The sequence below is a fragment of the Meleagris gallopavo genome, chromosome 3, assembly GCF_905368555.1.
Source record: "Meleagris gallopavo chromosome 3, MGAL_WU_HG_1.1, whole genome shotgun sequence".
NCBI classification, from domain to species: domain Eukaryota; kingdom Metazoa; phylum Chordata; class Aves; order Galliformes; family Phasianidae; genus Meleagris; species Meleagris gallopavo.
In genome coordinates, this window is record NC_139406.1 from 178347 (window position 1) to 204863 (window position 26517).

Here is a 26517-nt window from a genome sequence, read left to right on the forward strand (position 1 = left end):
TCCGGCCCCATGAACTTAAATACATTCAATTGTGCGAGGAGGTCTCAGACAGGTTCCACTGTTACAGTGGGACGGAATCTGCTCCCCACACCCTCACCTAGAGGCTCGTGGTCCTGGCAGATGTGGGAAGCCTGACCATCCGTGAAAACTGAGGCAAAGCACTCACTGAGTACCTCAGCCTTTTCTATTCTGAGGAAGCCAGCTCTCCATTACCTTTTATGAGAGGGGGAACACTCCTCTTGGCCAGTCTGTTCCTGCCTGTGTACCTGTAGAACCCCTTCTTATTATCTTTCACATCCCTTCCCAAGTTCAGTTCCATCTGTGCTTTGGCTTTCCTGATCCTATCTCTACACATGTGGACAGCAGTCCTGTATTCCTCCCAGGATACACAACCCTGCTTCCACTTCCTGTGCATTTCCCTCTTTTCTCTCAGTTTAAGCTGCGGGTCCTTGCACAGCCATGCTGGCCGCCTGCCTCCCCTGCTCGACTTCTTCTGCTGGGGGATGGAGAGCTGTTGCGCTCTCAGAAGGGTGTCCTTAAAGAGCTGCCAGCTCTGTTCTGTACCTATGTCCTTAAGGTCAGTTTCCCAGGTGATCCCATCCAGCAATTCCTTGAGAAGCCAAAAGTTTGCTCTCCTGAACCACAGGGTCCTAACTCTGCTTTTTGCCAGAGTTCTTCAAGATCACAAACTCCACCAAGGCATGGTCACTACAGCCCAGGCTGCCTCCAATCTTAACCTCCCTAATGTTCTCCTCTGCATTAGAGAGCACCAGGTCCAGCAAGGCTTCACCTTGGGTTGGTCCATCTAATACCTGGACGAGGAAGATCTAAGCATGGACACACAGAAAAGTTCTCCAGGCCATGGGTGCATTAATAAACTTTATTTGCTCTGACCAGCTTCATCTACTCAGTGTTATATTGATCTACAATAACAGTATGAGAAAAGACTAATAAAACTACAAAACTGTTAGCCTAGCCTCAGCATCTGGTACAGTTATGGAGATTACCCTGGGTTCTATTGAAAAGCATTTAAAGAATGAAGCTATTGTCAGGGATAGTCAGCGTCTCAACTGTAGTGCCAGTTTTCTTCAACATTTTTATCAATGATCAGGATGCAGGAGTGATATGCAGGAGTATGTTAGCTGAGAGGTGCCATTGACTCCCTGGAGGAATGAGAGGACTTGTAGAGGGATCCAGACGCACTGGACAGTCAATAATGGCATAAAAGTTGACAAAGAAGAATGCTGTGTGCTGCATCTGGAATGGAGTAATGCTGGACACAGGTGCAGAATGGAAAATGAGTATGCAGCGTGTTAAGCTTAACCCAGGGGTAATGTTGTATTACTATTCATAATGCCACCACCTCCAGAGAAGAAGCTCATGCTAAGATGAAAAAAATTGTCAGACTTCTGAACTGTCCCAGTCACTCTAGCCAAAAGACTAGTTCAAGGGACTCTCACCCAGATGCTGGTTTACCACTTTTTTACAGTCCTTGGGACTTATCAGGTAGGGAAAATGGCTGGCACAAATTGGACTAACCTTTTAAATTGGATTTGTATTTTTGACGATCAGTGTAACTATTTTTAGATATATGATCACTTTGCTTCTTTCTTCTGTCTCTTCTGTCTTTATTTCTTCTGTTATGTTCATATCACTACTCTTGAAGATGAACGTTAGACCCTTATGTCTACTATTTGTTGTTTGAACCAGGAGGTGATGTCTGAGACCAGTGAGGAACTTGGCCTGTACTGATTCAAACATGAGCAGAAAGCTCTGAAAAAGGAGAGCTAGGAGAAGGATGGATGGAGACCTGCGGAGGCAGAGCAGCAACCAGCTTTTCTCTGCTTCCTCTTATGGACAGCATCTACTTTCTGTCATGGACAGCATCTGTTTCCTCATGGCTAAAAAACATCAGCTGAGTAAAAACATCAGCTTGAGTAATTCTACTGGTTGAAAGCTATTGGTTTGAACAACTCACTGAGGAGGGATCACTGAATCTACTAACTGCACAGACACAAGGGAGTTTCCATCCCAAGGGTGGTCCTGGACAAACTGAACTATATACAAGTGAGCACACATTTACCTTTCATGATCCGCCACCCAAAAAGATTCTCAATTCAAAACAGTGCTGGATCCAAATAGTGTTGAAACCTGTCTGTCTTCTCTCTCTCCCTCTCTCTTCTCTCTTTCCTCTCAGCTTTCTTTTACTCCCTTTTCTTAGTAACCATTGCTTAAATCAGCCTTAAAGTAGTTGATAAGGAAATAACACCTGCTCTGAGGTACAATTTTAATCCATAACACTGACTGATTGTTGTTAGAAAGCTACCCAATTTTGCCTCCAAGTCGTTGACTGATTGTTGTTACAAAGCTCAGTAAATTGCCTTATATTGTTCCCTAAGTCATTGTTGTGACTCCATTGCTCTTGAGAACCTGCAGAGCTGGGAGTGTCCTATTTGGGGGATTTCAAAGATTCACTTCCCATATCACTGAGTGGGCTGAGACACCTTGTAACCAATGACAGAACCTGTGGGAATGGCACACAGTTGTGGTAGGGAAGTTCAGGATGGATATCAATAAAAATTTCTTTACCATAAGGTTGGTCAAATAGTGGAACAGGCTTCCTAGAAAAGTGGTTGATGCTCCATGCCTGTCAGTGTTCAAGAAGTGTTTGGAAACACCCTTTTCTTCAACACCTTTCTGAAGGACACAAAGTGTTTTTTTCGTCATTTCATAGTCCACAACCATGACAACTGTAGTCTTCCTCCTTAAGGATCTTCAAAAGCTATCTGGACATAGTTCTGTGCAATCTGCTCTTGGTGGCCCCGCTTGAGTTTGGGGTTGGACCAGGTGCCCCCTTCCAGCCTCAACTATTCTGTGATTCTGTGATCTGTAAAGGGCTCTTCCAATCCAGACCAAGTATGGTCATGTCTAGATAGACGTCAGCATACATAAGAAAAGCTCAATCAAAATTAAAGAAGGAACACTTTTGCTTCATTCTTTATGAGATCCTGAAAGCCTGCCCTATTGCACAGTATCAGTACTGAAGCAATCTTAGTATTAAGTGCCCTCACATCAGATCTTAACATATGTTCCACAGATTCTTCAAAGCATCTTGTGTAAAAGGACCCATTAAATATAAACAATTGTTAGTGACAGTGCAAGTTTTCCATGATACTGTAAGAAAGTCGGTCAGGAAACTCTCTACGACTCAAGCTGGACTGGTAGAAAACAGACATTCTTTAATAGCAGCACTGGATGCATGGGGGTAATTCTCCTAACACACATAGATTACACAAAAGATCTTCAGCTTATATACATAAATTGTATTACACATGCAGAATTTCCCAAGAGGTCTGTTACATACGCAGAAGTTTCCCAGAAGTGTGTTACACATTTAGTAACCAGTTCCAAACAGGACCTCCTATTTCCTTGGTACAAAGACTCAGCAGAGCTTCTTTATCTCCTTCATTGAGGGACACAGCTCTTTCAATTATCTAAACAAATTGCAGGACAGGGGTACCCATCAATCAACGCTAGCAAGCTTAATAATATTGTTACATCCTGTATCAATCCCTCCTTTTTACTTTGAGGTTTTGTAGCTAACATGCTACCGTCCTCATTACATTATTATATCTCCAACAACAGTCAGACTATTGCTTTTTTCAATTTTCCAGCAGAAGAGCCAGCAAACAAAAGAATGGCACTGAGTTGTCTTCTGAAGCAACGCATTGCTGCTTCTTTTTAGTCTTCCTAATACTTTGTCTCTAAGTGAATATACCCCAGTCATTGTACTGCTGTTCCAAATCTGCACTGCTGTGAATATTTCCCCAAGTACACAAGATAACTGACCCTGATCGAGGGCATTAGTCTACTAGCAAACATACCTTCATTTCCTTCATGTGGATCTGTCTGGTATATTTACCCCAAGGCATGCACTATTTGTTTCATTCTCTCCCCATAAGATCATTTAGGTACAGCAATCAGAAGAATTAGTTACATTAGCTAGTTTCCCCATTGTTTGTAAGTGTACATTGTTTTTCCATCCTTCACAACCTATAAAGCAAAGTCCTCCTAGCAAAGTTTTACACATTGTGCTTGCTTATTTATCTTTGAACAGTGAGATGGTCTGTTCGACATTCCACGTGGAAGGTGCCTTCTTAATCTGAGCCAGGTTCCTTTTCCTTCCAGTTTTACTGCAGGGTAGGCGATCAGTAGAACTTGGCAGAGTCATTCCAACTTCCCTTGCAGTGGTTCCAAAGTCCAGGATTTTAGATACACCCAGACTTCTGGTTGGAATGGATCCTCTGGGGAATCCAGACTCAGAGATTTATCTAAGACCACATATTTATTTATCTCCTGCAAGACTTTCCCGAGAACAACTAAATAGTTCCTTCTATCATTTCCCCCTATATTATTCACATTCCTCCTGGTGTAGGAATGGAATGTTGTTCCTACATTAGATATTAAAAAGGGGGAATTGATCTGAAGAAGTATATTTGTATTTTGTAACTTGTCCTTAGAAATAGCTGATGTGAAAAAGTAAAAATACCATATACGTTAGTAACATACTTTAGAAATACAGTTGGTGAATTGTGTGATTATTCTTACTTGCAAAACTGCAATAGTTTCTAAATGTTCCCAGTAGTATAAGTATAGTGTTATGGACTAGAAAGCATATTGTAGGGCTATTCTGTTTCGATAAGAGACCCTCAGCAAAAGAAAAACAGACTTAACAAATGTCAAAGAAGTCAGGGCCTCTACAGAAGGCTGGCTTGTCTCGCTCTGTGCGTAGGCTGGGAGGCAACAGGCAGGCATCAAAATACACCCCCCATCCTCCTTCCGAGCTTATCTCTATGCAAGGACGAGCAGATGTCCAGAAACAAGGATCGAGTGTTGAGTGAGCAAGTGTGAGAAGTTAAGTAATTAGTGATGTATGCTTAGCTAGCAACAATGGATGTTTGTCCAGTATCTGTGTGTTCAGCTGAGCGTTGGGAAGATTGTGATCCTGAAGTACTCAGCCAATGAGGAACCAGGGGAGAAAGAGATCAGTGTCGGGCAAAAGGGCATAAAGGATGTAACGCTCTTTCCTGTGTGCTCTTCTGCTTGAAGGAGGCCCAACATTGCAATTGTGAATAAAATCTGCTGTAACAGATACCGTCCTGACAAAGTATTTGGATATTTCCAACACTGGCGATCCAGGAGTGCGGGGCAGCTGTCCGTACATCCATTCATGTGGCCGAAGGTGCCGTCCGCCCTGAGGCTGGGCTCTAACTCTCAACACGACAAAAGGTAAAGCCCGAGTCCAATGCGTATGCATGTATTTTGCTCGGCAGCGTTTTAAGCGTTTGCATCATTCTTCCACTTTCCCTCTAGAATGGGGTCTGTAAGCGGTACGCAGCTTCCACGCAAGCTTAGACCCCCATAGCTGCTCAGCTCCTCCTCTCGACCCCAAGCAGCCTCTGCACAGCGGCGCCCGCACTCGCGCCCAAACGGCGGCAGCGCCGCGTAGGAACGCGCGTACGGACAAAGCCAAACGGCACCGTTCCTGAGTCAGCGCCGGCCGCTGCTCAGCGGGCCCTTTCGACGCGCGCCGCTCGCAGCTCGGCACGCTCGGGCTTTCCGCGGCCCGCGGTCAGGCAGCGGCGCGGCCACGCTCGGGTCCTCCTGTGCCGGCGGCGCGCCGTGTGACGCCGTGCCCGCGTCGCTGCGCGCAGGAGGCGTGCGCGGGGCGCGGCGGGGACTATGATGCCTGGGGAGACGCAGCCGCCGCCAGCGGGGACCGCTGCCGCCGCGCCCTGCAGGAACTGCGCCGTTCTCCAGCAGGTAGCGGTGGCCGCGTAGCGCCGGAGCGCCCGGGCGGGGTTTTTGAGTGGGCCGGGCGGCTGTGGGGTGAGGAGCGCCGGGTCCCGCGTCCCTCCTCCCGGTGCGACGTGAGCTCGGGTGGTGAATGTGGCGTGCGGGGTCTGGGAGGTAGCAGCCGGGCTGTAAGTGGGCGAAGTGCGGCGTGCGTTTGGTAGCAAAGTGCCTCCTGAGGTTGCCATTGAAGTGCAGTTTGGCTAGAGACGGCCGGCGAGTTTTCGGGATCCTTCTGAGGTTGCTTCCATGCAGTGGAAGAAAGATGCTGGCCCTTGCAAGAACGTTACGCGGTGTAACGCTTGGAACAAGCTTTGTTTCCCCTCTGAACGAGAGCTCCTAGAGTGGGAAAGCTCATCAGGAGCACCCAGAACTGACGTGAATCGTACGCAGATGGGAAATCTGTAGCCTGGAAAGAGCTGGGCAGTGCTTATTCTAAACATTCCTCCTGAGTTTGATTTGATTTTGAGAGAGAAATTATGAGGAGTTTTGTACGTGTTCTACTGTACAGGCAAAGCTTAAAGAACTTTTTTCCCCTCCTGAGTGCGCACGTTTTCATGTGGAATCCGCATTCTTAATGCGTTTTTGTATGTATACCTTAACATCAGTGTTTCTTTAGCAAATAAGTGGGCTGTTTCATAAGAGAAAATTTAAAAAGGCAGATTATCTTACAGTGTAAAACATTCCTAGTCATATTAGGAGCCATTTACAGTGCATGGTACTGTTTTGGGGTGAAACATGTTTACCAGCTTGATACTCTTCCTTACAGAATATAAATGAATATGTAGCTGCATTAGTTGCACTGAAGCAAAAAATGATTCATGGCGAGTAAGTATAATTGCACAAGTGTGCATTCTGTGTATACATATTTGCTGTTCTTAACTAATTAATAAACTGGATATGAGCTGTGGGATGTAGATGTTCGTTTAATGCACAACAGTAAACTCTGAAAGTAAGAGAAGCTTCTTCAGTAACAAATCTTAACTCTAGATTTAAAGGCTTCTTTATACCTTAAAATGTCTTTGTGTGAAAATTAAAACAGGGATGAAGCTTTTTTATTGTTCTGAATAGGTTGCTAGCAGAAGCTCTTTGAAGGGATTTACTTTTTTTTTTAGATTGGTTACCACGTGTTTGAACGGAAAGCTGAGCGCAGATGTATTGAAACCTTTCCAGGAGAACTTCATCCTGGCATTAAGATGTGGAATGCTTCTGGAATTAAATACCAGAATATGCAGTGGTGCTGTAAAATGGTTAGACAGTAACATTCCAAAATGCTTCTTATAGTTTGCTTTCCCTTCTAGGACCATTTCTACCACTTTTCAACAACCATCAGCATAAAATTGTATGAAAGAAAGTACTGTGGTATGTTTTGTGTTGCTCCACACCATGGCCACATATACTTGCTACATCTCCTAATTACAATGGTTTTGTTTCTTATGTGTGGTTCTCCAGATACATGTCAATCAGGCTTTAGCTAATCTGTTTTCCAGAAGACATTTAGGAGAGCCCTTGCTGCTTTACTTTGAGACCCTTTTCTTCTAAACTCCTTTACTCTCTGAGCTTTCATAGAGCACTTTTCCTGTGTCCAGACTTTGTGTTCTCCTCCTTCTCACCTGTGCACTCATCTCCTCTGTGCATTACCTCTGCTCTATCTTGCAGCTCAGCCCCTTTCTTTTTTGTCTGACTTGATGAGTCTTTACCTGCTGCAGGAGAAAGTAATGGAGGCCTCTCTGAAGTAACTGCCACTGTACTTCTCACTCTTGCCCTTTCTTCTCTCCATTCATAAGAACTGTTAAATTTGAAGAAAGGAGGAAATAGCTCTCATTGACGCTGTCCCTTGGCTCACTGGTCAGAGCAGCCTTTACATGCTTAAGGTTTCTAGAATAATAATATAAAGATTAAGGCCATAGAGTCCTTTGGACTATTTTTCTTCCATTTGTGTGTTCTTTCCTTGGAGGATATTAAGTTTGGAAACTAGGGCTTAACTTTGTAATAAACACATAGATACACACATACTGCTTACCCAAATGCTATGTTTTCTATTTTTTTATAAAAGCAGCAAATAGTTATAAGTAAGTTCATGTAGCTATTAGTTTAGTTGTATTTTCTTTTCATTTTGTCTGGTTTGAGATTTGAATGGCTTAATGAAACAAAAGAGCAATATTGACTTCTATCAGAAAATGGAAACTAATCACCTGTTTTCTGCATTTATCTGTGAAGCAAAAGGAAAAGCGTCTTAGGATGTATTGTTAAAATCTGTTTAGAAAATGCGTAGTGTAATTGGTTTTTATGAATAATTTTTATCTTTCTCTTGCAGCCGTTTGCTGACGGAGTATCAACAGAAATGCACTGATATCCTTTATGTTTCTATCAGCGCTCTCATGGAAGTGGTATCTCAGCATTTCTCATAAGAGGGCCTGAGGCCTTTTATTTAAGGCTTAAGTTAAGGGAGCATGCCTTTCTGTAGTAAAGAACAGACTGGTTGGACTTAAAAAATAAATAGGGCTTCAAAACTAAACATCTATGTTTCTAATATAGATGTTAATAATATTTAACAGGAACTACTTCAAATCTGTATTGCTGAGATTTTTCTTTTTTCAAAGAAAAGCTCTGCTTATTCACTTCAAACACATTGAAATGTCTCAGTTAGACTTGCAAAATGAAGTGTTTGTTTGTTGGTTGGAAGTACTTAGATTTTTTCAGCAAGTGGCGATTGGACTGAAATATATTTCAGATAGTAGAATAAACTATCTTAAATGTCTACCTTAACAAGACATTACAGCTTCAATTTGCTGAAAGGTAAGTTTGATCTGATTGACTAGTTTTAAAAGTACCTGTATCTTTTTGGATTTTTTTATAATTTAAATTACATTTCCTGTTGCAGGGAGATCTCTGCTCTACGTTGTCAAGTGGAACAGCTGCTAGAGAAAATCCTGCCTTTGGAAAAGGATCAGAAAGAGTTGGGTTCCTTGAAAGCAGAGTTGGAAGAGAAAAAGGTGTGCTTTAAGGTTTAAATAACTTGCACTTAGTCTGTTGAAAGAAGCAAACATTTAATACTTATCTTAGTGACTTGAGTTATAATGAGCCCAATTATTGCCAGATTGTTGGGACAAGCAGCAGTGGTTTTAGGTGAAATCAAATAAATGACAGCAAGTTTCAGATAGGAACTACCTGAACTTTTGCTCTATTTTTTAATCATATTGTTTGGTTATTATTATTTAGGAAAGGAGGAGTTATATTCAAATTCCTTTGCTTTTCTGTTCTAATTTGGATTACTGGATTACTGAATTCTTCATAACCCGTACTATTAAAAAGGTGCAAAGAGAGTCTGTCTGAACTAATTAGTATTTTGTTTCTTTTACAGTTTTGAATGTATGCTTCTACATTATTAGCTATAAGAGTTTATTCCTAATTTCTCTTCTGCTTCTTACCTAATTCTTCTGCAGAAGAAAATTTGACTGTTCAAATCCTCAAAGTACACTTATTTACTGAAGAATCACTGAATTGCTCAGGTTGGAAAAGACCTTAAGGATCACTGAGTCCAGCCACAACCTAACCATACCACCCTAACTCTAACAACCCACCGCTAAATCATGTCTCTGAGCACCACATCCAAAGTGTTTTTAAACACATCCAGGGATGGTGACTCAACTATCTCCCTGGGGAGCCTATTCCTGTGCTTAACAACCCTTTCTGTAAATAACTGTTTCTGATATCCAGCCTAAACTTACCCTGATGCAACTAAAAGCCATTTCCCTTTGTCCTGTCACCTGTCATTAGTGAGAAGAGACCAACCCCGCTCTCATTGCAGTCACCTTTCAGCAATAAGCAATAAGGTCTCCCCTCAGCCTCCTCTTCCCCAGACTAAACAGTTCCTTCAGTCTCTTCTCATGGGGCATATTCTCCAAGCCCTTCACAAGCCTTGTTGCCCTTTTTTGGACCTGCTCCAGCATCTCAAACTGTTAACTATTACTTCTACCAGAAAAAAAGAAAAACACCTCAGGGTTCTGGGCCTTGTTTGTTGTTTTGCCTGTATAAGGTAGGGAAATAACATTTTTTGTGTCACTGTATATAGTTTTTCTTCCACGTTAGATCTGCATTTAATCTTCGATTTGTCTTCTCTCAGCAAGCCTTAATAGAATCATAGAATGGTCTTGGTTGGAGGGGACCTTAAAGATCATATTTCCAGCCCCCCTGCTACAGGCAGGGACACCTCCCTCTAGACCAGGTTGCTCACAGCCAGCTCATGTTGTATCCATCAACCGACACTCCCAAATCCTTCTCCTGAGGGTTGCTCTCTCAAGCCATTCTCTGCACAACCTGTGTCTGTGCTTGGGATTGCCCTGATCCAAGTGCAGGACCTTGCACTTGGCCTTACTGATCTTCATGAGGTTGGCATGGGCCCATCTCTCAAGCCTGTCCCAGATCCTGGGTAGCATCCCTTCCCTCTAGCGTGTCAACTCAGCTTGGTGTTGTCTTCAAACTTGCTGTGGGTGCACTTGATCCCGCTGTCCATGTTGGCTAAAAAGATGTTGAATAACATCGGTCCCAACACCGATCCCTGAGGAACACCACTCATCACTGTCCTCCACTCAGACATTGAACTGTTGACCGCAAGTCTGAGTGTGACCATCCAGCCAATTCCTTATCCAGTGCGTAGTCTGTCCATCAAATCCATTTTTCTCCAGTTTGGCAACCAGCATGTCATGTGGGACAGTGTCAGATGCCTTGCACAAGTCCAGGTATATGACTTCAGTTGCTCTTTCTCTATCCACTGACACTGTAACTTCATCATAAAAGGCCACCCAGTTTGTCAGGCATGACTTGCCCTTGGTGAAGCTATATTGATTACCACCAAACACATCATCTTTATTTTCCATGTGTCTTAGTAGGGCCTTCAGGAGGATCTGCCCCATGATCTTGCCGGGCACAGAGGTGAGACTGACTGGCCTGTAGTTCCCTGGATCTTTTTTTCCCCTTCTTGAAAACAGGGGCTCTGTTTCCCCTTCTCCAGTCAGTGGGAACTTCACCAGCCTGCCATGACCTTTCAAATATGATGAATAGTGGCTTGGCAACTTCATCTGCCATTTCCTTCAGAATCCATAGATGGATCTCATTTAGCCCCAAAGTCGTGTAGTGCCCCTTCAGGTTCTTTATATGGTCTCAAACCTGATCTTCTCTTACAGCAGGCAGGTCTTCCTTCTTCAAGTTCTTACCTTTGTTCTCTGCAACTTGGGCTGTGTAGATAAAGCCCTTGCCAGTAAAGACTGAAGCAAAGAAGTCATTGAGCACCTCAGCTTTCTCTGTATCCCTCATGACCAGGTCTCCAGTTTCCTTCCAGAGAGGGCCCACATCCTTTCTGACCTTTTTACCACTGACATACCTGTAGAATTTCTTCTTGTTCTCCTTTATTTCCTTGGCTTGATTTAATTCTATCTGGATTTTAGCTTTCCTAAACTGATCCTGACTGCTAGGACAACTTCTTTGTAGTCCTCCCATTTAATCCATTCCTGCTTCCACTCCCTGTGAACTTTCTTTTTGAGCTTAAAAAAGTCAGAAGTTCCTTGTTGATCCACAGAGGCCTCCTGGTATTTTTTCCTGCCTTCCTTTTTCTCAGGATGTGCTTCTTCTGGGCTTGCAGGACGTGGTCCTTAAATACTGACCAGCTTTCCTGGGCCCCTCTTCCTTCCAGGGCTTTCTCCCATGTCGCCCTGCCATGCAGTTCCCTCGAGAGTTCAAAGTCTGTTTTCCTGAAGTCCAGAGTAGTAAGGTTGCTATACACCTTTCAAAAAATTTTGAACTCCACTAGGTTGTGGTCACTGCAACCAAGCCTGCCCTTGTGCTTTGCGTTACTCACCTGCCTCTCCTTGTTGGTGAAGACGAGGTCCAGCACAGCACCTCTTCTTGTGGATTCCTGAACCATTTGGAAAAGGAAGTTATCACCAATGCATTCCAGGAACCTCTATGATTTCTGGTGCCCTGTTGTGTTATTCCTCCAACAGACATCAGGGTGGTTGAAGTTCCCTATGAGGACCATGTTTTGTGAATGTGAAGCTGCTCCTATCTGTTTATAGAGGGCTTTATCCACTTGGTCTTCCTGATCAGGCAGTCTGTAGCAGACCCCCACTAGGATGTCTCCTTCCCCTGCCTCCCCTGTAACCCAAACCTATAAGCCCTCTGTCAGCTCCTCATCCATCCCCAGGCGAGCTCCATGGACTCCAGGTGGTCACTGATGTAGAGGACATCACCCTCTCCTCTTCTCCCCTGTCTTTCCTAAAGAGTTTATACCCATCTGTTCCTACATTCCTGTCATGAGAGTCATTTCACTGCATCTCAGTGATGCTAAAGACATCACAGCCCTGTAGGCACGCACGTGTCTGCATCTCCTCCAGCTTGTTCCCTGTGCTCAAGTGCCTGTGCACCATAACTGATATCCTGATTGCTTTTCCTGAGTGAATGCCAGGTTTTATGTATGCTGTATATTAGCTTTGCTCTCAGCTGCAGCTTTGAGTTCCTATCCAGATAGATCTTGGAAATGTATGCTCAGAAGATAGATTCTTTTTTGTTATAACTTTTGCTTTTTAAGTGCAAGAGAGACCTTTCAGTGTGCTTCTTTCCTTATTGAATATACTTTTTTGTCTATGCAACAGTTCTCACTAGAATAGCTAAAATGTCTGCTATGTTTTTACTACTTTTTTTTTTTTTTTCCTCACATCCCCACCCTCCCCACACCCAGGAAGGACATGTTTTAATTATGTTTTTTTTCCCCACAGAGTTCTCTCAAGATTTATCAGGAGAGCCAACTGGAATGTGTTACGCTTAAAGAGGAAATAGTTAGAAGTGATGCTGTGTGAGTAATATTTTTGGTTTTCTTTTTCACCTTTTTTCTTTTCCGCTCATTCTTCCTGAACTTGATCCAGTACTTGATCTTACCTACTTACACTTTCCATTTTGCTAACATGTTAATGCTTGTAGTTTTGTAGAACAGGGAGTTGATGAGAGAGTTGTCTTAAACTGTGTAGCAAACTCTCTAAAAGGTAATATTAGATCCCTTAGTATTCTGTTTCAAAGTGGCTTCTGGTGGTTGTTTAGTGAAGGATTTTAAGAGCAAGATGAAGTTAGAGAAGAAAGTCTAATTCTCTGCTTTAAGTGGTTCTTTTTCTTGTTTTGTTTTTCTTATTGCCTTCCATTTTCCTTGTGTTGATAAGTATCTGGGCCCAATGCATAAATGATATTATCAGTGTAATTTGCTTTTATAAACAGTTATTGTAATGTTGAATTTTAAGGAAGCAATTGAGCAGACACTGAACTGACAATTGTGGTTGGAAATGAACAAAAAGGATATGACCCCAAAAACCAGAGAAGCCATTTTTGCCCACGTAGTACACAACACTGTGAAGCAGTGCCTTGGTAATTCCCATAATTTGTTCTTAAAGTAACCAGTCACTCAGAGGCGTCCTTAGCTGGAGCTTTTGCATTTATCATCTTAGTGAAGAATTTGTCTTTTGCTTTTTAATTCTAATACTCCTAGCATTAAATCAGTCGCGGCTGGGAACAGTGGTTTGTCAGTGTTGTGTGGAAAGCTTCTGATGATCTCAAAAAGAAATCAGCTTGTGTACAGCTAGATGTTGTGAATTTGTAGTTGTAATTTTCTTCCATGTGCATCACTTTGCATTTATCAACAGTAATGCTTGCTGTCTAATTATAAAAGACTGTTTTGCTTTCTTTTCTTGCCAGCTTTTATTTCTGATATATTCCAGCACGTGTACCACTGGGATTTCACTGTTTACTCCCTTCTTCCTTGTAAACTGGTGTTAATAACAGATTTAGGGAAGACATTCTCCCTCCTTTTCTTTTTTTTTTTTTCCTTTTTCTTCATTTTTTATGATTATTTTATAGCACTAGTGAGGCAGGCCATACCTGGAGCAATGTTGCTGTGCTCCCCAGTACAATACAGACACAAGCATGCTGGAAAGAGTTTCAGTGAATATCCGTAGAGGCAATTAAGGGACTGGCACTTTTTCTCCTATGAAATACCCTTGTACCTTTACACGCCTTGTCAAATACATGGATAATCACAAGCACAACAGTGCGCCATAGCAGACTAGCAATGTTGTCACTTGCTGTTTCCACTTCTGCCAGACTGCTCTTCTTTTGCATATAAGTACTTTGTCCTGTAAGACTGAAGGAATGTGTCGCCTTCTGTCTAAGCAGCATAGAGTAGCAACATCTCTGCTGACAATGCCTCAGGAGAAAAGTGGTTACTTTAATGTGCTGGCATAAATACACATTTATGTCCTGTCCCCTGTTTGTCTCTCCTGTCTTCAGGAAGGGCAAGAAGGAGGACCCAGGGAAATACAGGCTTCTCACATCAATTGCTAGAAAGACAGTGGACCTACTGCTCCTGGAAATCATTTCCAGGCATGTGAAGGATGAGAAAATCATCAGCATTAGTCACCATGGATTCACCAAGGGGATCAGGGAGACCACAAAATACATTTTATGTCTCTCAGAGAGATGTTAAAGGGATTGGGAGCGCAGGTAGTGTGTTCTCTCTCCTCCAAATTGGAGAGTGGGACCCAGGAAGGAGACAGATGGATTGGATGAATGATTGGCTGCATGGATGGTGTCGCGCTCGGGGTTTTGGGTGCTGTGATGTTGAATGCACCTTTGAGAGACCGGTCTGTTTACATCAGATGAAATGCAAGTGACCAGGTGTGGCGAGAGTATTGTGGGCAGCTAGCTGGCTGGACTTACTAACAGAGCTTTGAACTAAATTTAGGAAGGGAAGGGTTTGGATTTTTTGAGTGACAGAGAAGAGGCAGGGGGCACTATCACTCTAGGAATCAGCAGGGAAAAACCTCAGAATTGTTCCAAGTGAATGTGGGAAGGCTACTCTGAGAAAGTTATGCAGCTGATAGCCTACCTGAAATGCCCTTACACCAATGCATGCAGCCTGGGAGACAAGTTGGAGGAGTTGGGTGTCATGGTGCAGTTAGAAAACTATTATCTTGATGCTATAATGGAAACATAGTGGGATAAATGACACAAGTGAAACACCACAATTGAGGACTACAAGCTTTTTAGGTGAAATAGGCAGGGCAGGAGGGGGAGTGGTGTTGCTCCCTGTATTAAGAAAGCGATGGATTGCAAAATCTTGCTTCTGAGCAACAGCAACAGAGAAGTTAAGAGCCTGTGGGTGAAAATTAAGGACTGGATCAACAAAGGATGTCTGGTAGACAGGGTCTACCTGATGAGGAGAGTCTGTTGACCAGGTCTTCATGTTTCAGCTACAAGAAGCATAGCACTTGCAGGTTCTCATCCTGATGGGGCATTTCAACCACCTAGATGTTTGCTGGGAAAGCAACACAGTTGGCTGTAAGCAATCCAGAAGACTCCTGGGGTGCACTGAAGAGAACTTCTATTTATTTATTCATTTATGCTTTTTTTAAGTATGTTAGTAGAGAGATGATAAGTGTCACTGATAAACTCACCTAGGGTCTGCAATGGATCTGTTTTGGATTGGTTGGAACTACTCTTTTCTCAAAGAGGCTACCCACCCTGCTTCCAAAACCTTACCAGCCAAGACCCCACACAGGCCTGTGTGCACAGAAGTGCAGAAAACAGAAGCCAGTTTTCTTAGAATACTTTTTTTTGCTCAAAGCTTTAGCTGAATGTATATTTATATACATTTTTTAGTGGACTGGCTCTCTTAAGTAAACTGTTGCTGTAACAGGTAAATCTGTTGATCTGGGAATGTCAGCAGCATGTCGCTGATTTAAGCTTTCAGATTCAGGTCTGAATTCTGTGAAGTCATTTCTCTGAAATGTCTGGATTTATTTTCTGGTAATTTTTCATGCAGTGTAATTGCATACAAAAATTATATATTAATGCCTTCTTTTTAACAGGAGAAAGAAACTGGAAGCAAAAGTGAAAAAACTTGAAGGTAAGTTTTTACACTGTGTTACCAGTGCTGTTGTCCTCTTCCATCTTTTAATTCTTTTAGTACCCAAAGAGGTAATTGGAAAAGCTAAAGAAAAGCTCTAATTCTGAAGTCCCAGAGAGCAAAGCGAGTGTGGTGCTTAGCCTCTGAGTTACATTTGCCATTCTGCAGAACATTTTCAGTAGGCTCATGACCTAAACTAAGTTAGAAGGGAGCTTGAAAACCTCTAAGAATAGAGGCTGACCAGCCTGTCCAGGCAATCTGATCCATTACCTGACAGCCCTCGTTGTTAAGAATCTTCTTCTTATATTCAGTTAGAACCTCTTATTTCCTTCCACTGTGCACCACCTAACAGGCTGGTTCCATTGTCTTGATATCTTGTAGGTATAGAAAAGCTGCTCTTTACTCCCTTCAAAACTTTTTCTTATCTAGCTAACCAAGCTAAGTTCCTTGAAGTAGGGGTCCTGGAGATGATAGGGCTTGTGCTCCAGCACACCAATAATCTTGACAGGATTCATCTAGTCATTTTTATGTTCATATTTCAATGTACAGTGGTCCTGGCACAATTTGATTGTTGCTTTTTGTTGTTGTATTTTTTAAAAGCACTTACCTCATGTCAGTCTTTCCCTTCCCCATATTCTCCCTTCATTATTTTTTTTTGGCTAGTGGAGAGTGGATATGCTTAAAGCATTCTGGTGCTTTCCCTGATGAACTGTCAGTTTGCAAGGCAAACTTGGGTACAGTTTGAATTTCCATGTCCATTAAAACATTAAGTTTTGTTAGCTAGCCACTACAAACTGAATGGCTTGAATCTTGATTTTAGAAACCCTCCAAATCCTGATGCAAAATATAGTTACATTACGTTTATTTTGATTAATGTTTTAGAGTTCTTCTAGAATGGCAGGATGTTTTTTTAAATCCTTCAACCCCAAATGCAAATTCTGGCAGAGCTAGAACAAAATACTGTGAGGAAGTTTGCATTTTTTCCAGTTTGATTTGTTCTTTTTGTGTCTGTTACATGTCCCACTCTCCATACTTTAGCTTGGTATCTTTTGTCAATCCAGCTTTTTTTCTTTCCCTACAATTACTTTTGTTGGACTGCCATCTGAGCTGCCTTTCAGTGCACTTGCTTTTGATTTGCTGTGTTCTGAGACCTGATCTGATCGGAAGACAAGTTCCATCTGTCTCTGCTCTCTGTGTGTAAATCATTAAGCTGGTATTTCACCAAGCTGTCAAGCATCTGTCTTGCTTGTGGATTTCCCCAGGAACCTCAAATTCAGTCCCCATTTACCTGCCATGCAACTGTTTCTTTCTTCCTTCTGCATTCTCTCAAGGTTTATGCTGGACACTGAGAGTTACAGCATTCTTATCTACATCTGTCTGCACTGTCTGTGCTAATGCTTGTCTACATTTTTCTAATGCAATTGGCTGTAGTGTTTTTACCCTTATGCTAGAACCTCAGTTCTGAATTACAGAATGAAGCACACAAAAGGCACTGCACTTCATTCTTATTTTTTTCCCTTTAATATTAGATGTGCAGACAAAACATACTCACGTGCATGAATTGTACATTGAGTTTGAAGTATTAATGTGCTAAAATATAACTTGGGTAGATTTTTATTTCACACTATCTACTTTTTCTCATAATGTGATTTGCAAATTGGTAACTAGTATAAATTAAATTAGTTACCTCTTCTCTTTTTATTCCTAACTTGAATTTTGATTCCGTTTTTTTGAAGAGGCTGCAACAAAACATACACAAGACTTCAAACAACTGAAAATTGAGAAGAAAAAACTTGAAAAAGAGCTAAAGAAGGCACAGGTAAAACTTTCCTGTTTTGTAGATTAGACTTTGAGATTTCTGGGAAAAAAAATAAGGAAATTATTTGTAACACAGATATTGAAATAGTGTAATGACATCTGGGGATAATGAGTGAATAAACATAGCAGTTTTAAGAGACTGTAAATTTTCAAGCTGAAGTATGACATTTGAAGTAGATTTAGATTTCAGTCTAATTTAGAGCAGATTCTCTGTGGACAATATATTGCATGAATAATTAATATTTAATTTTTACAGGGAAAACTTGATGGTGTACCTAAAGAGAAGCGCAGGAAGGGTATGTATTCAGCTTTTATGACCTTCAGATTTGTGTGATGATGCTTCATTTGAACACTTCCTTTTTTCCCTACTTTTCAGCAGTTAAACATGCGGAGACCCAGAGTACAAATGAAGACCTTGCAGCAAATATAGATAAAGGTAAGATTTTTTTCAAGATCTTTCTCTGTGCAGACCAAACCATTATGAATATTATGTCTTACAGAGATTTGATTATTTTCCTTCCTGAATTTACTTTTTTTTTTGAGAGAGAGAGCATGTGGAGTGCTTGAGATGGCACATTGGCAAGAGAACGACAGAATTGTTCTAAGAGCAGATTGATAGAAATATGTTATATTGATGAGGGAATAATGTAATAGATGACAACTATCTTCAGTTTTGCAATAAGGAAATACTTGATTTGTTAAAATGACTACACATGTAGTGTGTAGCAGATTGATTTGCAGTTATAAAACAAAGCAAACAATAAGAAAAAAAGAAACAGTTCTGTTATTTTTGAAAATCAAACAGATCATAAAGGAAGTATGCTTAGCAAAAGAGACAAGATAGGAGTGCAATCTGTAACCATGTGAGCAGAAATCCACAATAAACAGTTGTCTTATCCAGCTGATATGTTTTGTGTTTTTTTTATAATAATCTAAAATATTTCCTACAGATTATCCAAACCTAACTTCAAAATGAAGCTAAGGCATTCAAAACTTCCTCTAAAGTACTAAGGATAGAAGAGGCTTAACTTGAAGCTGCTATATTTTTTCACTTCTAAAAATCCTAGCATTGATTTTTATTTTTTTTTTAATTTGAAGGCAATTTTCAGGCAAAAGAAGAAGTTCTGTTTTCTCTTTCTTGTTTTGCAGTACTTGTATATGAAATTTGTTGGCAAAATTAAACTATTGTGAAAAAGATATTGTCAATGCTTATAGGTCTTGGTAGGTTTTTGTTGCCTCTCGGATTGAACTAAATTAGTATCCAATCTCATCATTTAATTTTTAATTTAGTTTTCTCTTTCTTTAAGGTAAAGTGCCCAGCTTTCTTAATCTTTTTGTATATTTTGTAATAGGCACGTCTGTTTTGTGTAAGAACAGAGAAACAAGTTCTTGGTTCTCCAAGCAATTATTCATTACTTTACATTATTCTTTACAATATTCATTACAAATATTTCCTTTAACAGAAAAAATAAAATTCTTGTTGGAAGAACTCTGGATGTGCGTTGACAGTGCAAAAGAGAAAGGAGAGAAGCAGGAAAATGATCCCATCTTAGGTGAGATGGCACACAAAGTCTTGAAATTCTCTTGAAGCTGTCTCTTTTTTTATTAAAAAAATACATATTTGTACCTTTTTTATTCAGTTTCTGCTCAGGACAAGGCATGGCCTGGGAAAAGAAGGCTGTTTGTTACAAAAGGTAGGTTCTAGTAAATGTGAATATATTAATATGCAAGTGTGTTGAATTTAACCATACTGGAACATATTCAGATTGGGTACTATTTGTGTAACTGTTTTTGGATGGACTTAAATACTTTACTTTGAGATTGCTTGATCAAGTACATGTGTGATTAGAATATTTGAAAACCATTGCAAATTTTGATTTGAACAGCCAACTGGGCTAAAATGTTGAAAATACTACAGATAGGTTCTAGTTTCATGGGGAGCACTGGATTTTTGAGATTGTTGGTTTTTATGGTTTTATTGGAGATCAGTGTTTCTCTTTGTGGAATCATAGAGTTTAAACTGGATAAAACCAGGCCATCTTTCCACTGTTAAAACTGTTTAGTGCAATTATAATTAATATTTGAGTTCTTTGTCGTTACTGTTTAGGCTTTCGTAGGGCAATATCTTTTATCTGCATACATAAAAAATGGGCTACTTTGGTAGCCCATGTGGTTTGAAAAGGAACAAAACAAAAACATGATCAAGAGAACCACAGAGAGCATTTATGCATTCTTGCTGCTATAATAACTTTATAAAGTGGTGTAATTGTCTTTATCTTGGGAGAGTTCTCACTCTCTCAGTATCTTGTTTGGTGTTACAAACTCCTTTTTGCATAGGTATATTTAAAAAACAAAAAACAAAATCAAAATATAAAACTAACCACCTCACTTCTAGGAAGGTTTTCTTTAAGGGTTCAGCTCAAACTAAGTCACATCATTAAAGACGGAATCTTATGCAAGTAGACTGGAGACTGAAATTTAAAGAATGAATGCTTTAAAAACATGCATGTTAAATCATAAAGCTAGATGTATGGTAAGAACTCTGTTTGTAGCAGTATATAATTGACTTACACATTATGCTTTAAATATGGAAGTGCAGCTTCTGGCTCAAAGCTGGAAATTACTTTAAGCAGAATGTTAGTGCTTGAATAGGAATTGTTACTGCATGCTTATCTTGCTTTTCTGGAACATCAGTTACAGGGCTAAAACTGGAAATAAATTGCTGGACTATATGGACCTTCAGTGCAACCCAAATATAGCCATTTCTGGTAGGAAAACCTGGGGAAAATAGTCTTAATGATCAAAGTCAGGAAGTATTTTTTTTGAGTGGGACTTTTTTGTACATCCATATAACCTATTCATGAGAAAAGGCTATTTGTGAATAATAAAATGTGATCTCGTGGAAACGAGAAAACAACAACACATGGAAAATATTTCTGGAAGTCATCTTAAGTGTCTCTTTTTACTCGTCTGTGGGAATATCACTTGAAAAGATGATAATTCAGTCTTACTGTATTAACTGTATAAAGAAAAACAGGGAGGAAAAATGTCATAATTTCTTAACAATGTTTTTGTCTCTTAGAAACTGTACCGACCCACCGAAAGAATGGGAAGCATGGTGGCAAAACACTGCCTTGGCATTCTTCCATAGAAAGTGCTGGAAAGCAAAATTCTGTAACAGCTCTGCAACAAGTGGATACTGAGCCTCTTGGAAGTGACTGTCTCGAGAACAGTACTACTGAAGACTATCTGCAAGGTTGTGAGGATAAAACTAGAGATGTGATAGTGCAGAGAGATGGAATGCACAATAGTTCAGCCTTATCTGATCAGGAACAAAAGGGCCAAGGTGGAAATGTGATGGATATATTGAACTGGGTCAGGCCTCTCCCTGCTCTACTTTCTCCAGTACAGCTTTCACCAGTAGCTACACAGGTAAGTTTGAGGGTATGTCTGAAAACTCAGCATTAACTTGATCATATAATTACAACAGAAATAACAAATTGGTATTCTTGGGCTTCTAGGGTTGTTTACTCATACGCTGAAAAGATCTCTGAGTATTTAGATTTGTAAATATATTTTTTTCATTCTAGCATACTGCTTGTGGAAGGCTGCAAAAGGCAATTTTCTGAAGTATTTAAGTGAAGTTGGCCATGTCTTACTCAAATGTTATTTTTCAGTAATCTTAGAATAGAATTAGGTAAGCAAAAAAGTATCAGTTTTCACAAAGATGCTTTCTGTTTACTATGAAGAATAATGATGTAGAAAGACATAGTTCTGCTGGTCAGCCCAATCTCTCAAAAGCACTGCTTGCTAGGGCCGTTGGTGTATTTGCTTAGAAAAATAGAGCCCTTAAAAATGAAAACTAATTTTGTATTTTTCATTAAAGGATGCGTTGTTTGGAGAACTCACAGGTTCTAGCGATGAAGAAGTCGATTGCACTGCTTCTGCAGAGGAATGTATCTTACAAGAAGACCAAGTTCAGCCTCAAAATTGTTGTGATGTATTCAAACTGAATGAGGAATGGAACAGATGGAACAAACCACGTGGGCATAGTCTTGATGCAGAAATTTCATATAACTTGAGTAGAACAGAAAAGATTGTTCATATCAGCCCAGCGACGTTAATCAAAGAGGAGAGAAATACAGAGCAATGTGAAGTTGCTACTTCAGTTACAAATATAGAATCTAACAGAGACAGTTCGGAGGAGAATTCTGACAATATGGAAACTGCGAAGAGAGGTCTGGAAGCAACAGCATGTGAATTGGAAGCTGCAGAAGAACGGAAAGGAGATATCAAGGAGATGCACAATGAAGAAAAGGCCTCTTCAATTCATTCTGTGCTACACAGTTTCAACCTTCAGAATCAAATAGAAAGATGTGGTGAGGTTGAGCAAACAGAAGAGAACGCAGTCTTAGTCAGAGCTGGTGGTTACAACGGTGCACATGAAAAGTATGGGGAGTTAATGAAAGCAGAGCATGAAAGAGAAATTCCCAAGGCGATATCTGTTCCCCAAAATGTTACTAATTTGCCTCCTGAACAATACCATGTTGTACTTCAAAGAAAAGATTCCGAGGAGAAATCTGGTATGTTGATAGAGAGTGAAGTGGTTGAAAATGAATGCAAGGATGCAATAAAGATAACTAATAATGTGGCAATTAATGTTGAGGAAAATATCAAACAAGTGGTAAGTGGAGAGGAAGCAACAGCTACAATACAGATGCAAGGGCTCCGTGCAGAGCCTAACAATGAGAGAGAGCTCTCTGAAAATGTACTGTACAATTTCGGTAGCTCTAAATCTTCCTGTGAAGCCAAGTGTCCTGAAGACCTAATAATGCAGTATGATGGTGAGGGAATAGCTATGGAGACTGATGTATGCACTGAATCTATTGTTCGCTCTCAGTGCCCTGAAATAAGACATGACAGTGAAAAGATACTGGAGGAACAATGCATACATACACTAAAGTGTGAAATGGTCAGAAAATGTGAACTGGAGACAGTTCAGGTCTCTCAGTGTTACTTACCTGAATCTGTTGTTAAAGGAGTTGAACATTCACTGTACATGAATGACACAGACAAAAAAGCATGTGTGGCGGGAAGTGCTTCACTGGCCTTTCCAGAAGATGATGGACAGCTCAAAATTCAAGACAAAAATACAGTCAGACCCAAATCTGTTGAACCAACTATGAAATTGAACAAAGAAACTGTTCTTGAAATAGCTGAATCATCAGAGCTACTCCATAGTGCAGAAAATGGAAAATTACTATACGAGAAGGAAAGGGAAGGTTTGAAAGGTAAAAATCATCAGGAAGAAAGTTACAGTGATTTTTTCCAAGGGAAGTCAAATTTGGAAAGTATACCTGTTGTGCCAAAGATGGCATGCATTACTGGTGCAGAAAGCAGCGTAGCTAAGTGTGAATCATTTCTGTTGGATTTTACAGAAAGAAGTGGTGAAATAAAACAACCTGAAAATCCGTGTAGTGCCATAGAATGTGAGCTGTCCAAAACTCAGAACTTTAGAGTGATTGAATCTCAAGAGACTGAATTCAAAGTTAATCAAGAAGATTTTATAGGGGACAGTAGTAAACCGTTACAAAAAGTGGATACCATCCAATCTGTCTTAGTAGAAAGTAATCTTACTTCTCAAACACAATTTGCAAAACCTCAGAATCAGTTCTTGGTGACTACAGATGCTAAATGTGATGAAACAAAAGCAGAATTAAACGAGCAAAGCAAGGAATTGGTTGAGGCTTGTCCCAGTTCATTTGAAGAGGAAAAGAATGTTGTGAAGAAAAATAATGTTTCAGAGATCATACAGCAGCCTTCTTCAGAAATGGATTTTAATACTGGCTTTGCTCTGTATTCTCAAAAGGACTTGAAGACAGACTGTATAAATTCTAAGGAAACAGGTTCCCCTATTCAAGTGAGAAGTGGCTTGGAATCTACAGTGCCTAGTGGTCTAAATTTCAGTCTTCAGAAAGTTGTGAGAGTTGTTGAAACTGATTTCACAAAAAATTCTGATTTTTCCCCTACATGGAAAAAAAAAGGAGATAAAAATTTCATTGTGAGTAGTGCATTTAATTGTTCTTTAGAAAGCTTTAAGAAAGGTGCTGAGGTCATGTCTACTGAAAAAGATAACGTGTGCAAAGAACTGGACTCCTGCTCTGAGAAGTACATACACAAAAATGAAAGGGGAGTTCCAGGTGAGGAGGAGTTGCCAATCGATAAAGAACCCGAGACATCTGTTGAATTACAAATCCTGCATGCGGACACTCATAAAAAGAATACTTTAACCTTCCAAAACGTTATTGGTCAAGAATCAGAATGCAAGACTTCTACTTGGGAATCTAGAACAGATTCTTCTAGAACTTGTTCAATAACAGCTGGGGAGGAAAGCAAAGGGTTGAATAGGTTTGATGCATCTGATGAAAATAGCGTTGAAAGGTCCAAAAATGCTTTTGATATTGCAGAGCAGAGTAATGAATCTGAGGAGAAGGACTGTCCTCAACAAAAAGTCCAATGCGTGAAATGTTCTGAATGTGTTCCCAAGCTCAGAAGGGAACTGAGGGCATCAACAAGAACTGTAATGGATGCTCTGGAAACTGGTGCAATTGCTGATGCTGGTGACCAACTGTGTGAACTTCATTTAGCAGTGCAGTCAGGAAATACAGGCAGTCATCTAAAACCAGATGCAGTAATGGATATGGATATACATTGTGAAACAGGCTCTTCTCCAAATGCGGCAGGTGAGAAGTCAGGTGTGGTTGAGGAGGGTTATTCTAAAGACTATTCTACTTTGAGAAGAAGATGTACATTATTAGCCTCTGAGAATACTGATAGGGCTAGTGAATTCAGGGTAGATAATAGCACAACTGGATGGATGAGTGACAGTAGGGAAGATCTGTTAAAAACTGGGACGTCCAAAGGAAGCCCTGTGATGCTGAGTGCTTCAAAAAGTAGATTACCATTATGCCAGATGTTAACCACCTTCTCAGAAGCTTACAGGATATCTGTAGAACACAGTAAATTAAATACAAGAATGTTAGCACTTGGCAATGTCATAGAAGAAAATTATTCTGAGAAGATTGAGTCAAATGTGCAACGAAGATTACCACACGGTGTTGATATGGACATTTCAATTTTTGAGGAATATAATCATCATCAAAATTGCTCTGCTTGCAACTCAGGAGAAAATAATGCTAATTTAATGTTAGATGGGTTACAGCCTTCTTGTTGTTTTAGTGGTACAACGTGGAAAGACTTTCTGAATAGCGGTAGAAAAAACTTCATTGTTAAGTATTTTGCAAATCCAGCCCTATCTGACATAGACTGTAATTCTCAAATGGTTAGTCAGGCTCCTAAGCCACAAAAAATGGTGTTTGAGGACTCATGTATGCTGGAGTCGGAGTCCTGTGTGGATGTTGCTCTTAAAAAGACCAGTAAATTGAATTGCAAAGGGCAAGAACAATCGGAAGTCTTGAGTGTTTCAACCAAGACAGCTGTCCAAGTAATGCATGGCAGGCTATCAAAAAAACTGTTCCAAGGTAAAAGCAAAACAAATGCTCTTGAAGTTAAAGTAACTGAGCCAGTTCTTGCAAATGCTGACACTTCTATGCCAACAAAAAGTTTATCTGAGACTATAAATAAAATCAGGCAAGAGATGGGTCCTCCTCTGCCGCCCCTGCTACTGCCTTTGATTGCTACTCCTCCAAGAGCTGCTGCGTGTTCCATGGGCCCAGTGATGTCTTCTGCTGACCGATCCTCTTTGCTTTCCCCTCTTGATGAACTGATATCGCCTCTACATGAATCCCCTGTTCCTCCGCTGATGTCTCCCTTGACAGATACTCCAACAGTCAAATCTGCCCTTTTGTTCTCCTCTCCATCACCTTCAGAAATGGCAGTAGGTAAAAGGGTTCTCTCCTCCCCCTTGCAGTTCTGTACTTCTATTCCAAAGCATGCGCTTCCTGTCCCAGGAAGACTTCCTCTGTGCGCGGCGGACGGTGCTGCTGCAGGTGCTCCTCAGGAGAACTCCGTGAAAATATTGGACACCATGTATCCAGAGCTATCTGCAAGGGCAAGGACATTGAACATTCTAAAGGGCAATATTCAGCTTAACCTCTGTGCTCTTTCGGATAGCCAGAGTTGCCCAGGCCCTGTGGCTCAAATAGGCGGTTTCAAAACAATAGCATCTACATCAACTGCTTTTGTTAAAACTGGGAGCAATTTGAAATCTGATGGTAGCAAAGACCAGGACACAAATGTGAAAAATCAGCAATTGATTTCAAGCTCATCGAGTCGTCTAGAAAAAAGGACACTATTGCCAGTGCCTATGCCTAGAAGTGCAAAGAGGCTGAGGTTGGACAGTGAACCACCGAAGCTGGAGCCCACTGGTAGTGCTGTTATCAGAAATGGTCAAAATATGGTCTGTGAAATAGAGGAGAATTCCGATGACAAGAGCTGTGAAATCAGTGATTCAGCACACGGTTCCAGTTTAGAAACGTCTTTACCAGTAAAGAAAATCATTGATCCTGACTGCCAGAAAGTTGATTTGGCATTGAAGAAAATTGCTGAATCCTGCTTTGACTTGTTACCAGTAATTGAAAGTCATTTGGGCAATGTCTCAAAGATTCCAATAATGAGAGATGAAGAGAAAGAAGTTGTCAATGAATTTGGTATAAAAAACAGGGTAAGTAGCATCATTTTGAGTTTTGTATTTTAATAGTGGCTGCTATGCTAATGAAGTAGTGAGCATGTAGTAGTTGAATTCTCAATTGTTCAGGCAACCTGTAGTGGGAGTGTAGTGTTGAAAGATAATCATACACGTGAACTTGTGTAAGCTTTTCACTGAGAGTGTGGTAAGGTGATGGAAGAGAGCAGGGGTGCGCCTCCCTGGGGTTGTTCAA

General features: G+C 40.7%; 1 protein-coding gene across 2 annotated transcripts in view; it reads left to right on the top strand.

Moving 5' to 3' along the window:
- Positions 1 to 5665: 5665 nt before the first annotated feature.
- The window catches only part of ICE1 (interactor of little elongation complex ELL subunit 1), a 34143-nt gene continuing 13291 nt past the window's right edge, over positions 5666 to 26517 (top strand). Inside the window, exons 1-14 of one of the 2 annotated variants that reach the window (XM_085219992.1) lie at positions 5666 to 5823; positions 6623 to 6681; positions 8171 to 8205; positions 8634 to 8652; positions 8738 to 8849; positions 12627 to 12703; positions 15762 to 15799; positions 17536 to 17618; positions 17874 to 17913; positions 17994 to 18053; positions 19081 to 19170; positions 19258 to 19311; positions 20700 to 21049; positions 21504 to 26300. In XM_085219992.1, coding sequence (XP_085076118.1) covers positions 5743 to 5823; positions 6623 to 6681; positions 8171 to 8205; positions 8634 to 8652; positions 8738 to 8849; positions 12627 to 12703; positions 15762 to 15799; positions 17536 to 17618; positions 17874 to 17913; positions 17994 to 18053; positions 19081 to 19170; positions 19258 to 19311; positions 20700 to 21049; positions 21504 to 26300 — 5895 coding nt within the window. In that variant the 5' untranslated portion in view covers positions 5666 to 5742. The remainder of the gene's footprint in view (positions 5824 to 6622; positions 6682 to 8170; positions 8206 to 8633; positions 8653 to 8737; positions 8850 to 12626; positions 12704 to 15761; positions 15800 to 17535; positions 17619 to 17873; positions 17914 to 17993; positions 18054 to 19080; positions 19171 to 19257; positions 19312 to 20699; positions 21050 to 21503; positions 26301 to 26517) is intronic. The other variant, XM_085219993.1, reaches the window with a different exon arrangement.